At 38.2% G+C, this 14,015-nt stretch overlaps 2 protein-coding genes across 2 annotated transcripts in view; both read left to right on the forward strand.

The window, feature by feature from the left end:
- Nucleotides 1-147: 147 nt before the first annotated feature.
- gaa (alpha glucosidase) lies at nt 148-11,269 on the forward strand. The gene is made up of 19 exons (XM_038307723.1): nt 148-695; nt 957-1,108; nt 1,208-1,373; nt 1,511-1,607; nt 3,160-3,279; nt 3,389-3,507; nt 3,701-3,832; nt 4,067-4,177; nt 4,257-4,370; nt 4,496-4,580; nt 6,444-6,561; nt 6,704-6,837; nt 7,001-7,152; nt 8,313-8,461; nt 8,561-8,702; nt 9,487-9,585; nt 9,873-10,037; nt 10,650-10,802; nt 10,921-11,269. The coding sequence occupies exons 1-19, from the start codon at nt 174-176 to the stop codon at nt 10,984-10,986; spliced, it is 2,796 nt and encodes a 931-aa protein (XP_038163651.1). The 5' UTR covers nt 148-173; the 3' UTR covers nt 10,987-11,269.
- A 1,782-nt stretch (nt 11,270-13,051) lies between these two features.
- The window catches only part of tbc1d16 (TBC1 domain family, member 16), a 41,811-nt gene continuing 40,847 nt past the window's right edge, over nt 13,052-14,015 (forward strand). Inside the window, exon 1 of the mRNA XM_038307771.1 lies at nt 13,052-13,260. The gene's annotated coding sequence lies outside the window, so the exon portion shown is untranslated. The remainder of the gene's footprint in view (nt 13,261-14,015) is intronic.

Consider the following 14,015-nt stretch of genomic DNA (forward strand, 5'->3'; position numbering starts at 1 on the left):
CGTTCATGTGTATTAGTTTGAGTGAATTATATGGTTATTATTCACTTTTACGCATTCCACCGTGCTATAGGTCTTTAAAAAAAAACTCCTCTTAATCTTTTTTTGTTGTTGTTCGAAAATAACATATTTGACGTAGAAGAGTTTGCTAAAGAGTTTTATTTTGTTTTTATGGGATGGGTATTTTGTCTGGTATAACTGTCGCCGTGCTCCTCCTTTCTCTATCATTGCTAGCTTGTTTAAACAGGGGCTTTTTGTTCAGTATTGAAAGCAGCCTCATTAGGTCGGTTTATTACGGTTATAATGAGGATACAGCACATAAAAAATCTGGTTATTATCACCTGGAGGTACCAAATAGTGATTTCCACCCACAAAGCATCCAACGGTCCAGCAGTTCCAGGGATAAACGATGCGCCATGGCTCTAGAGAGTCGGTTTGACTGTGGCAGAGACAGGCTGCTGAGTCAGGAGGAGTGTGAGGCGAGGGGCTGCTGGTATGCTCCTCTGCCTGGACTCCCAGGACCACCTTGGTGCTTCTACCCGGCTCTGTACCCGGGCTATAACATGGGACCCCTTAGCCCAAGTGAGAGAGGTCAGACTGCCTTCCTGAACCGGAACAGCCCCTCCTATCTCACCAAAGATGTGTCAAGTCTGAGCCTGGAGGTCATAGAGGAGACCCCAAGCTGCTTTCACATTGTTGTGAGTGTCTCCAATCAAAACACTAAATGCATCTTATAAATGAAAGGTGTATTGAAATGTTGCACCAAACCTGATTTCTCTGTTATTTGCTTTTTTTCCCCCCCAGATGTTTGTTTATTTCACCAGTAAAGAAATACAATTCACATGACATCTTTTTCATTTTATAGTCCATAACATAGGGCTTAAAATATTTAGTTTTTGCTAAGTATCCAACATTTCAATCCTTAACAAAAATGTTTGAGTGAAGCGTTTTCTCTGCAGTTAAAGGACCCATCCTCTCCTCGGTATGAAGTCCCCCTCCCAGCGGTCAGTCCTCAGACAGAAGCGTACCCCCAGGATGTCCTCTACACCACTGAATACCAACACGAACCCTTCGGTTTTGTAGTGAGACGCAAGTCCAATGGAAGGGTCCTGTATGTATCGCTGTTTGTCAAGCTCTTCTCGTCTGCTGTTAATTTTGGTACAAACTCATTAAAAAAGTTGGGTGTTTTTTGTTTTCCGTCTGAGATTAGCATGAACACTACAGTGGCTCCATTGCTGTTTGCTGACCAGTACCTGCAGCTCTCCACCACACTGGCCTCCTCCCTGGTCTCTGGCCTTGGAGAGCATTACACTTCTCTCATCCTGGACCTCAACTGGACCTCACTGACTCTCTGGAACAGAGACATGGCCCCACATGTGAGTCTGTTGCTGTGTCCGCAGCAACCTGACAAGTAGGTTGCTAAATATCAACAGTATCAGAAACATTGAGATCCTTTATGGATTCTCTGTATGCATTTGCTGATGTGTATTTAAGTGTCTGTTTTTCATTGCAGGCTGGAGCTAACCTCTATGGCTCCCATCCATTTTACATTGTGCAGGAAGAGGATGGCTTAGCACATGGAGTTTTCCTTCTCAACAGCAATGCTATGAGTACTACTGTTTTCCTCTTATCTCTACCTCCATCACTAATTTGTCCCATGAACTATTTTCCAGAAATATGTTCTGCAACTCATTAAAAAATATATACTTTTTTGTTTGAATCACTAATGCAAATCTTAAAAGTGAGGCAGGATTTGTATTCCTCTGCATTCCTCAGTCAATACCGGGGCTGTTGTGGCACACACGAAGAATACCAGTAATTATTTTGCTGTTGGAAAATAGTTTTGTTGAACTCCAACTTCCCCCCTTGATACAAGTCGATGCGATCTTGGTTTAGCGCTATTCAGAGTCCCCCAACCGTTTGCATATCGGCCCTGTGTGCGTTGAGGAGAACTATAAAAATTCAGGTCTTTTACCACGTAGAACAGCTGCAAATTTTGGGGGTTACCATCTCTCCCACCTTTATATATGTAGCATTAGAGAGTGTTTTGTCATTTCTCTTTTTTCAAAATAACCAAAGCTCATTTTTATTTAAATCATTTCAACACATGTATATGCTTTAAGACTCAAACAATCGATTATTAAAATATTCTTCAACTAATTGAGTAATCAATTAATCGTTAATTGGAGTGTAGAGACTGTAAAACATGCTTTTAGCTGACAGATTACTTAGAGCAGTAAAAATTGTAAAAATTATATAAACATTTTGCATTTAAGATCAAAATTTTACTTCCACCTTTTTTTCTTTTGTAAAAAAATTTTCTTTAAAAAACCTTTGGCTATCCGATTATTAATTATTTAATAATCATTTAAATTATCTGCAGTTCAATTTTTAATATAGTCATTAGTTGCAGTCCTTATATGCTTATGTAAGCATCTTTCTTTGGGTTCTTGTCCTGTTAAAATTTGAACATTTGTCTTTTTCCTAAAAATCTTTCACAATATTTAACCAGTTTTCTTCTGTGATTATGACCATCTTCCCCTTAGCATGATGCTGCCATCTCCTTATGTCACTATAAAAAATGTGTTTGCAGTTATTTTATTTTCATTTTTTTTGTTTTGCTTTTTGTTGACTGTGAATTCATTGGACCAAAGGAATGAATTCAAACAGCAACCAAACTTTTCAGATTTTCTTTTTACTTCAGTTCAACTAAAATACCTTCTTAATCCTAAAGACAAAAATAAATAACATCAAATAATATAATCATAAAAAAAATTCAAACCAGGAATCTATTTTCTTCCACATCTTTTCTATGCACTACTGAATTTCTCTATCAGATTCAATATATGCCAAACTGTCTGGCTGTAATAGAAGAAAAAGTTGAAGGGGTATGAATATTTCTGCTATTTTTTTCTGGAGCATGTGTGCGAAGACAAAATTAACATCAAAATCGACAGTCAGATAATGTTATTTCAAATGCAAATTGAGAAACTCAACAAAACTAATTCAAAGTTCATAAAAAGCCATCATCATTGTTTAAAGGAGACAGATCAGACAAAAGATTTTATGTGAGATTGGTTCAGCTGTTTTCAAAATGTCCGTTTCATATTGCAGATGATGACGATCCATTTCATTCATAACTCTTGTGAAATGTATCTGTAGAAGTGGTGCTGCAGCCAACACCAGCTCTCACCTGGGTATCCACTGGGGGAGTCCTGGATCTGTACATTTTTTTGGGCCCTGACCCTCAGAATGTGATACGACAGTACCTGCAGATCATTGGTAAGTCTTAAGCTGTGTTATTGAGCTTTCAGTAACACAGATCCAAATAGAAGGAGGCATAGAAATGTCAATGAGATCTTCTGAGTGGATAATTTTTATTTTTTCCCAGGGTATCCCATGATGCCTCCTTATTGGTCACTTGGTTTTCATCTCTGTCGCTGGGGTTATGTGACTACTAATGCAACCCGCATGGTTGCAGAACGCATGCACAGTGCAAACCTACCTATGGTGAATTAAACTAACAACAAGTTCACTGCTTAAAGGAAATATGCTTTGCCTTTTGCACATTTAGATTCTTGTTTGATTCTAAACTGATAAATGTCATCATGTCTGAGTTTAGTGATCATTTTTTCCTTTATTACATCACCTACGTTATTAGCTGTAGTTGGAATAAAGAGTATCTCATGTTATTCACCACCAGGATGTGCAGTGGAATGACCTGGACTATGCAGACAAGCGAAGGGTGTTTACCTTTGACCCTGTGCGATTTGGAGATCTTCCAGAGATGGTGCAGGAGATTCATGAGAAAGGCATGAAGTACATCCTCATTCTGGTAGGAAATCTTTCAAATATGACATTTACAGTTATCAGAGTTTTTTTTGTCTTTTTATTAGAAGTATCTCTAATTAGAAATTAAAAAATTAAACCTAGAAAAGCAAGATTTTATTTTTTCTACTCACCTTCAGTTAAATATGAGTAAAAGTGATCATTAACCGACTATTCCAGTAGATGGCAGCAGAAACCTCTTCCAGGGTGACTTCATTGGTTCTTGTGATTTGTTCCTCAGGACCCAGGCATCAGCAGCTCCAGCCCTCCTGGAACATACCCTCCTTTTGAAGATGGTGTGAAACGAGACGTGTTTATCAAAAATGCAACTGAACAGATTTTGATCGGGAAGGTTAGATGCTGTTCTTAGGCCTTCATATATCAAATTCTCATTTATCTTCATAAAAGCTGCGTTTGTCCCATGTACACAGGTTTGGCCTGGCTCTACAGCATTTCCTGACTTCACAAACCCGGAGACAAATCAGTGGTGGGAGGACTGCATCCGAGGGTTTTATTCTGAAGTTTCTGTAGATGGTCTGTGGATTGTGAGTAAACAAAAAATAGAAGTGTACAAAACAAATTACCTTTTTTTCACATCTTAAGGATAATCAGATTCTGTACCTGTAGGCTAAAAGCTCTAAAGGGATTATTTGTGCTGTTGCTTCCTAAGGATATGAACGAACCATCTAATTTTGTCCAGGGGTCAGTACAGGGCTGCCCTGACACAGAGCTTGAGAAACCACCATACACACCCAGTAAGTGCATTATAAATACAGCGGTGTGCAACTTTCCAACCAGTGTCCTAATAATGTATTTACACTCTTAAACTTAAACATATTCAGTTTTGTTTTCCTTTGAAATGTTTTATTGGGATTTTGAAAAAGATAACTCGCAATGCTTCGTAGAGCCACCTTCTACTGCAACCTTTACAGCTGCAGGTCTTCTGGGCTCGTTTCCGACGGACCTTTATCTTTTGCAAAATGTTGAAAGAACACAATATAACTGCTCTTCCCTTGTCCAGCTCATTACTGAGGGGTGCCACCGAATTACAAGCAAGCCTAGATAAAAAAACAACAACAAAATACTGAATGTCCTTGCATGAAACAGGAGAAAAAAACTAAACAGGGCTAAGAGTTAAAGGAATAGTACACCCAAAACATGATTAGCCTTCATTTTCTACTCACCCCCATGCTGAACAACACTCTGGAGTACTTTTTTGATATCTCAAATGCATCTGGAGATCTGGGAGGCTTCTTGCTGTCTGCTGACATTCAAATAATGGAGGTCTATGGTGCCCGAGACAGAAAGGTCCATAAAAGTCCACAAAAAACGTGTCAATATTCCTCCATACTGCTCGTCCAATGTATTCCAAGTGTCCTGAGTGGGTAGCATCCAGAATTTACTCAAAATGAAGTCATTTAGAATGTTTTTAGAGCATAAACAGTAGTGTATAGGATTTCCTGAAAGCGCGCGCCTGCGAGTTCACGACGCTACGGAAACCGCGGCAGACCAAACCAGATGAAAGTGCGCATAAGCGCAATCATGTTTTGGGTGTACTATTCCTTTAAAGGTAAACACAAAGGCCTAACTTTGAAATGATTGCCATGTGGCGTAATCCTCATCAAAACAGTGTGGGTCATACCATCACATCCAAGCGTCACCGTTACGTATGGACTTAGGTAGTACTCAGTAACTTTCAATATATGTGCGCTATCAAACGATATGGATTGCAGGCAAATGTTGCGAGAGATAATGTTTTAGACTCAATGGAATTTGTTTCCTGCAGCAAAGCCACAGTCTTGTCTGTTTGCTCTCATTTACTTCAGCTGTTTCTCCTCCCTCCACTCTTGTATGCTGTCTTTTCTCAGAATATGGTGAAATACTCCATTCATACATGTAACAAATTAAAACACACAAAACCATGCTAGTATTAGCTTGTCTGTCCTTTAAATCAGAGGCCATAGTGACTGGCATGCTTCCTAAAAAAAAAAACCCTGCTGATATGCATTCCCACAGCTATGGTCCTTCTGGAGGCTGAAAATTAGCCTTAAGCAGGGTTTTTGTCTTTTATTAATTTTTTTTCCATATGGTGTCATTACCAACACCATGTGGATTGTGTGTTCTAAGTTTTCAGTCTATCAGAAATAATCATTCATATAAAAATAAATTTCATCCTTATGGTTGGTCTTCCCGCTGAATAGTTTGTGGCAAACAGATGGACCTTTTTTTTAAACAAAGGATAAAAAAAACACCCCACATCATGATTCCACCACTACCATGTTTCACAGCTGTATTGGTAAAGATAAAACTACACACAAGACGACTCTGTTTCCTATTTATCTGGACAATTATATTGCATTTGACCTTCTAATTTTTACTGTAGTATTGTTAAAAACCACTGCATCTTTTTCTATCTACGTATGATGCGCTACTTTGTCTCATAGAATCCATATAAAGAATGTTGAAGTTTGGGATAAACGACATATGGAAAAGCTCAAGGGTTAGCGAAGCCATTGCAAAGCACTTTATAGTTAGACATGAAACACTAACATATATAAATACATTAGGATGCAGTTGGTTATATTTAAGTCTGTTTTCTCTAAATATCACACAAACAGGGATGGTTGGAGGCCAGTTAAACTCAGGAACCATATGCATGTCTGCGCAGCAGAAGGTGTCCAGTCATTACAACCTGCATAATCTGTACGGATTGACAGAAGCTCATGCAACACACAGGTTAGACCACATTAATAACCTAATAAAACCCCAAATGCAGGAATAAAGTGAAACAACCTGCCTTAAAACTTCCTCTTCATATGCAGATGTAGTTATTCTTTTAGCTGTATATTTATAGCATTTACAATGTTTTCATCCTCAGTGCTTTGATGAAGATTCGAGGGAAAAAGCCTTTTGTTTTGTCTCGCTCCTCTTTTCCTGGCATCGGGCATTTTTCTGGTGTGTGGACAGGAGATGTAAGGAGTGACTGGGAGCAGCTTCGGTTCTCCATCCCTGGTGAATAAATACCTAATATCAAAGGCCTGAGTGACCCATTTCTGCGGAAATTTTGAATACAAAAAAAATGTCTTAATTAGTTTAGGCATCCAAACTTTGGTTTGAAGCTGAAAAAGCAAATGTTTAAATATTTACAGTGAACTTTGGTACTATTTTCACACAGCTGTGCTGCACTTCAGCCTGTTCGGCGTGCCCCTGGTCGGAGCAGACATCTGCGGCTTTGAAGGCAACACCACTGAGGAGTTGTGTGTGCGATGGATGCAGCTTGGTGCCTTTTATCCATTCATGAGGAACCACAATGACAAGCCCAATGCTGTAAGACTCAGATACTATTTACGCCATTCCTTTCGTAGCGTCTGTCATGGGGATTTGAGATCTATGTTTCAAAATTGTTTGCATTTATGTCACTTAATATTCAATCAAATTGTTTCTTCCTGTGAAAGATTGATTTGAGCAACCATGGTCAAACGTTTAAATCTGCTCACATATGGAAAAAAAAACTTGCAACATCCAATCAAAATCTAAGAACTTATAAAAAAAAAATAATTTAAATCTAAATTAAACATATTTAATTCAAAAAGTCAACTAAGCTAGTGAAACTCAGCTAAATCCAATTGCTACTATGTGCATATAGAAGGAAAAAAGACTAAAATTAAAATGTACTAAAAAATGCTTCCTATTGAAGCAAGTCAGCAACTGGTTAAAAAATGCTAGCATGCTATAGCTGCTAGCTAAGCTGTTAGACTTTCAGTTTGGCTTTAAAACACAGTAAAAATACCTCAAGCATACAGGAAAAAAGACCAACCCCAACTTGTTAAGCTTTCACTGTCAGACCTAGTACCTCTTTTATGTCTGTTCTTAGGAAGATGAGGGGTTTCTAGACTTCAGGAAGGTTTAGGGACGTCTGTGGTTGGGATTATGGCTGAGCAGCTTCTATGCAGTATTCTTCCAGGGAAACCCCACTAACTATAGTGGGTTCTAGTTGTTTTTTGTGACCATGGCAGAAGGTGAAACCTGGTCTTATTCAGTTCCTGTTGGGTCTCTGGTTTCAGCCTGTCCTGCAAAACTCAGAAGTGTGCAGATAGCCTGAGCTGTACTATCTCTGTGGTCGTTGACTGCAGGCCGTACTTAACATTTGATCAAAGTTTGAAGAATGTTGACCCTTTCCAGCAGGGACATGTGTCTCCCCAATCTGCTTTGATATACAGATCAAAAAGAGGCCTTTGCATAAGGGAAAAGGGCTTTTATACGGAGAATGTCATAAGAGCTTTGCCCTGTGGGATGTCCTGGAAGAATATCAACCTCCGAGTCTGAGTCACGGGGTTTTTTCAGACCAACTTCTTTGCACAGTCAATGTTTATGTTTCAGTACATGTTGATATTTATCTCATGTCTGTGAGGCATTACAGGTATCTGTAGTATCTGTCGCGTACTATGAGAAGATGTCACACTGTTTTCACTTGTCTCATCCCTCAGCCTCAAGAGCCATATGTATTTGGGCAGAAAGCCCAGGGAGCCATGCGGAGTGCATTGAACCTTCGCTACTCGCTTCTCCCGTTCCTCTACACCCTCTTCCATCATGCACACACATCTGCTGACACTGTGGCTAGGCCCCTCTTCATGGAGTACGTACTTTCTTCTTCTTCTAAACTTTTTAATCTAACATGAAGCTGAAGTATCTAGACTTTCTTTGTTCTTCTCTCTTTTGGTTTTATAATTCTCAGGTTTCCCACTGATCCTAATTGTTGGACCAAAGACCAACAGTTCCTGTGGGGGAGTTCACTTCTCATAAGTCCAGTTTTAGAGCAAGGGGCTGTAGAACTGAGTGCATACCTACCAGCTGGCACTTGGTACCACCTGCAAAATGTAAGGGCTACCACACAGGTTCATTCAGTCTTTAACTTTTTCTTCTACAAAACACAAAACTTTAAGTTTTCACTCCCTCTGAATGTCTGCATAATTCAGACTAAACCAACTTTAATTTATATTTGAGTTGTTTTTATTTGTTCAGTAAATGCCTTAGAGGCTTGTTAAAGATCATGAGCAGATGAACTGCATCATGAAGACAAATGAACAGAGCAAACCATTCAGGGATAAATTGGTAGACATTTAAATCAGCTTATAAAGTAGAAGTACAGCTATCAGAACATGGCTGTCCACTTAAAGTAGAAATGGTTAACCAAATTAACTTAATTCACCAGATTGAGTCTTACTATTATCAATAATTATTTTACAAATGTGAAAAATAATATAATAAAAATATACAAAGGAAGAAGAAAACCTGCAAAAATATTATAACATGCACATAAATAAATACTTAAACTAAGTAATCAATAAATAAAGTTGAAGATTATAAACAGACAATAAATAAATACGGTAATTATTACAAAGGCGAATAAATAAGCTAATTAAAAGGGATATATACATTTATGTCTCACTGAATAATTTAATTTCTACCTACATTTATTTATTTGTTGTATTTTGGGGGCATTTAATTTTATGCTTATTTATTTATTGAGCATTTATTTATTTTTAAATATGGTAGAGCTGGTCCTCCATAACAATGAATTTATGTTTGTGACATAATATGCAAAGTTTAAGGAGTATAGGAAGCAAATAGTTTCACTAAAATCTGGTTTGTTAATTCCAGGGTCAGCCTTTCCACAGTAATGGTCAGTTATTTCAGCTACCAGCCCCTCTGGAAACAATAAACATCCATGTGAGGGAGGGGCACATCATTCCCCAGCAGGTGGGTCTCGACTCCACATAATCTACAAGAATGAGCTTTTTATTTTAGTTTTTGTCTAAGTGTGACAATTCTGTCCGGATTTGTTATCTAAGATGCATTTATTTTGCTGTAGTCTAACTGCTGCTTTACAGCATTTGCCCAACACGTCTCCTGGTGGGCGACTGTTTATGCTTTGTTTAATAGTTTCGTCAAATTATGGTGGATTAATGTCCTGTATAATCCTTGTGACATTCTAGTGAAAAAAACTTCTGTTTTGAAATGTCTTATAACTTTTTTTTTCTGTGAAGGAACCTGCTTTGACCACCACAGCTTCACGCAGAAACCCTTTCTTCCTGACGGTGGCGCTGTCCGCGGATGGCCGGGCATGGGGGGATTTGTTCTGGGATGATGGAGACAGTCTTAGTACTTATGAAACAAACCAGTATTGTTATGTGAACTTCACTGCTGGACAGGTACGTTAATCTTTTAGAAACATTATCATAACATTTTAATTTCTCCACATTTTGTCACATCCAAACCACTGCCCTCAGTGTAAAACCGGGGGATTTAATGCAGTAAACCTACACTGAGTGGTGATTTCTTTGAATCTTCCAATTAATTCTGACCAACTTCCCTGTTGGTGTTGAAGTAAAAAATGCCCTCAGCATGAGGCTGCCGCAACCGTGTCTTAACACAGGGGTCTGCCTCTCATGGTTTTGCAAACAGGGCCAAAGTTCAGTCTCATCTTTTCAGATGGTTGTTGTGTACCCCTCATGTCTTATAGAAAACTAGAACAAGTTATGGATTTCTTTTCAGATGTAAAGAGAACTCAAAAACAATCATGTATTGTTTTCCTTTCAGTTTACTGTCATGTCCTAATTTGTGCTTGCCATCACTTCAATCCCCAGTAAAACACATTGAGGTCTGTGGCCTAACGCGATCAAATGTTAATCATCTCAAGCCTTTGATCTGTTTTTAAGGCACTGTAAGAGAAGGGTAGCCATATCCTTGATGTTGATGTAAAGTTGATCAGGTTTATGTTTGTATTCTGACTAACAGGGGTGTTAATTATCCCTTTGTTTTAGGCCCAGATTACGAGTAACCTTCTGAACCTCAATGAGGCTTTGGCTAACCTTCTGCTGGGAGGCCTCCGGGTCTTTGGAGTGCCTTCATCACCTTTTTCTGTCCTGGCAAATGGAGAGAAAGTCAGTGACTTTACATATCAGGCCGACATGAAGGTCAGTTCTGGGCTAGTCACCAATTATTGCTTTGACATTTTTCAATTACAGAAACAAAACCTTTCTTTACATCATGTTGCAACCATCCAGAATAATGTTTTTTCTCCTGTCTTTATAGGTTCTGACAGTAACTGGTCTGGCCTTACCCATGTCAAAGACATTTACGGTCCGATGGGTTCTATGATGCTCTGAATTGATGTTATATTCCTTGCCTTTCGCAGCGCTGTCAAAATGATCTGCTGCATTATTTTTCCAGTGACAACAGATTTTCTTTAAGCATTTGAATGTAAACTTAAGGTCATCATGCAATTAAAATGTCATTTTACAAGCTCACCTTGAAAAAAACAACTTTATGACATTTGAACCTTGTAGATTTGTATATAGTTTGTTTTTAAAATGCTAAATCAGCATTTGGCAGTATATATAAATAGTCTTGTAAATATTGTACACATTGTTTCTTTAAAAAAGTAAAAAAAAGGAAACATTTTTGTCATCTTTTATTATATTTTTAGTCTTTGATAAGATTTTATATTGCCTATATTATGGATTTGAAATAGCTGATAATACATTATTATTCTAAAAATGTAATCGTTTTGAAAAACCCCCCTTTTTGCCAGCAGGACAACACTAACCCTTATCCTGTGATGATTTATAAGGTTGATTTCAGCATACAGTGAGGGGGATAATTTTTCAACTTACAGCCTTCTCTAGATCCTCTACAGTTCACAGCTTTCCTGTTGGATTTATGAGTGACGACTAAGATTTATGACCACTGAAGAACACTGAACACAAAAAATTGTCAATTTAAATAATTTAGAGGAGTTCATTAACCTATGAACAGACTGAGTGCAACACAGGTCCTTGTTATATTTATTCTATGGCGGTTCATGCAGAGCAATATAAATCAAAAATTATTAACATGAAAAAGTCCTGCATTTTTTTGTCTGCTATGAATAACTGTTCAGACGATTTAAAGACAAAAGTCCATGTGATTAACTAATGATGCATACTTTCTTCGTACATCCTCTCCACATAGGATGAAGCTACCGCAACTTAAAATGCAGAATTTCCCCATTGTGGGACAATAAAGAGATTTCAATTCTATTGTATTAAAAGGAATTAGGTGTGAATATGAAATAGAAGGTCAAAGTAGATAATAATAAAAAAAAAAAAATTTTGTGGTAGCTCTGGACCAAATTTACCCGGGGGTCAGGGTGGGGTCAGCGAGTTTTAATTGATGCACAGAAAAGCATGCAACAAAAAACAGGGCAATAGTTCATCATTTGAAATATATTAATGGGTCCGTTAATAGCCCCTTGTTGTCCAATTGAAAACATGTGTTTTTGGTATGAAATTTTTTTATTTATATATAGTGGTTTTTATATGAAAAAAATATGTATATATATATATATATATATATCCCTAACTATGGAAAACAAAACAACTAAAGTAATTATTTGCCAAATGTATATCTACTAAGCTATTCCTTGGTATTCTAGGTCAATGTACATTGATATTGCAGGAATATTGCATATATTTGAAAATGAAAATAGACAGTTTTAATCAAATCAGAATCAGTACTTAAGGGAAACTAAAACAGATTTTATTGGTAACAAATAAGAGTATTCTATTTTATTAAGTTCAAAATTACATTTAGCAGATGAAAATCATAATTAAAACTGAATTTTATGGAGAAAAAGATTAAATCAGTCAATATACTATGTATGTTTGAGCACATAATTGGCCCCTGTTGAGAACCTCCCGTGGATTTGTAATCTGAAAGCAGTGTATCCCTGCCTTCCCACTTTATACCTTCATGCCACTTTGTGTTGACCTATAGATTCAAGCCTATAAAATTAAACTATTTTAAAATAATAAAAAACATGAAAAGGTTTTTAAAGGTATAAATATATTTTGCAAAGTGCCATCAGTACAGCAGATAATGCTTCATCTCTGTGCTGATGTTGGACCAGTTGCAGTCCATCTTTTTTTTCTAAGACCTTTTAAGACATTAATATCACATTTCCAATTTGTGTGACAGAAATACTATGTGCCGGAAGTGGCTATATAAGGGGGTGATCGGGCGGGGGCTGTGTCGTAAAATCAAGACTTTAAAGAGGCAAAGATATACCAGGAAGTAAAGTGCAATGAATCCAACATTAAAGCGTGAAACATGTTTTAAGGTTAAAGACACTTTACTTTTTAAAGGGTGGTTTTATTTTGAAAGTCTGCAGCGGAAGTGCTTGTATCTGCAACTGAAACAGCAGCAGCGGTCCTACTGGTGGCCGTGCCTGAAACAGTGATAAACCACTGCGATAAAGACACAGCTGGTATTAAACCGAGCAGAAAGAGTGGGAGAAAATCCCAAACCAAGGCCCGGTTCATGGAGCTCGGCTTCTGTGGTGTCGCTGACATGTTTGTCCGGACTGGGCTGTAGATCCCTGCGGCGGGGCTGAAGGTGAGAGCGCTCCATGCTGCTGTTTATCCCTGCTGCTGGGGGCAGGTGTGTGCCGACGCTCATTTTATGTGCGCCTCTGAATTGTGTTTTTTTTTTTAAGCGACCTAAAGCGTCTGAGAGCTGAGTTAAATAATGCACGTCAGGGTGAGCTGACAGAGGGTCGGACATGTAGAGCAGAGGGGCCACTGTGGAAGGCCTGGGGTAAATATGCATCATCTGCTGCTGTCAGGCGGCTTATCCCCGGACCCCCATCACGGATAGGACAGGGAGAGACCCACCCCCCCTAACCCAGCAGAACCACTGCACTACAGCAGTAACTAAAAAGGATGGCATCTGTTCAGATACATCAACATTAGAGTCCTATTTGATCTATTTGAGTCAAATTTCATTTCATTTTATTCAATGCATTATTTTGCTGACTGGAGTTTCTAATCATAAAATCAGTAATAAAGGGCTAATTGAATAGGTTGTATTCTGTTTTACTTAAGAGGAAGGACATATTCCAATAAACAATTTCTATTAAAAACAAACAGAAATTTAATTTCAATTAATTTTTTAGTATGTGCCTTCCAGCAAGAAGGTCGCAGGTTGGATTCCCGGCTCGGGGTCTTTCTGCATGGAGTTTGCATGTTCTCCCTGAGCATGCGTGGGTTCTCTCCGGGTACTCCGGCTTCCTTCCACAGTCCAAAAACATGACTGTTAGGTTAATTGGCTTCACTAAATTCTCCCTAGGTGTGCGCCTGAATGGTTGTTTG

Source organism: Cyprinodon tularosa, unplaced genomic scaffold (assembly GCF_016077235.1).
Source record: "Cyprinodon tularosa strain WSP-4 unplaced genomic scaffold, ASM1607723v1 ctg62, whole genome shotgun sequence".
Classification (NCBI taxonomy): Eukaryota; Metazoa; Chordata; class Actinopteri; order Cyprinodontiformes; family Cyprinodontidae; genus Cyprinodon; species Cyprinodon tularosa.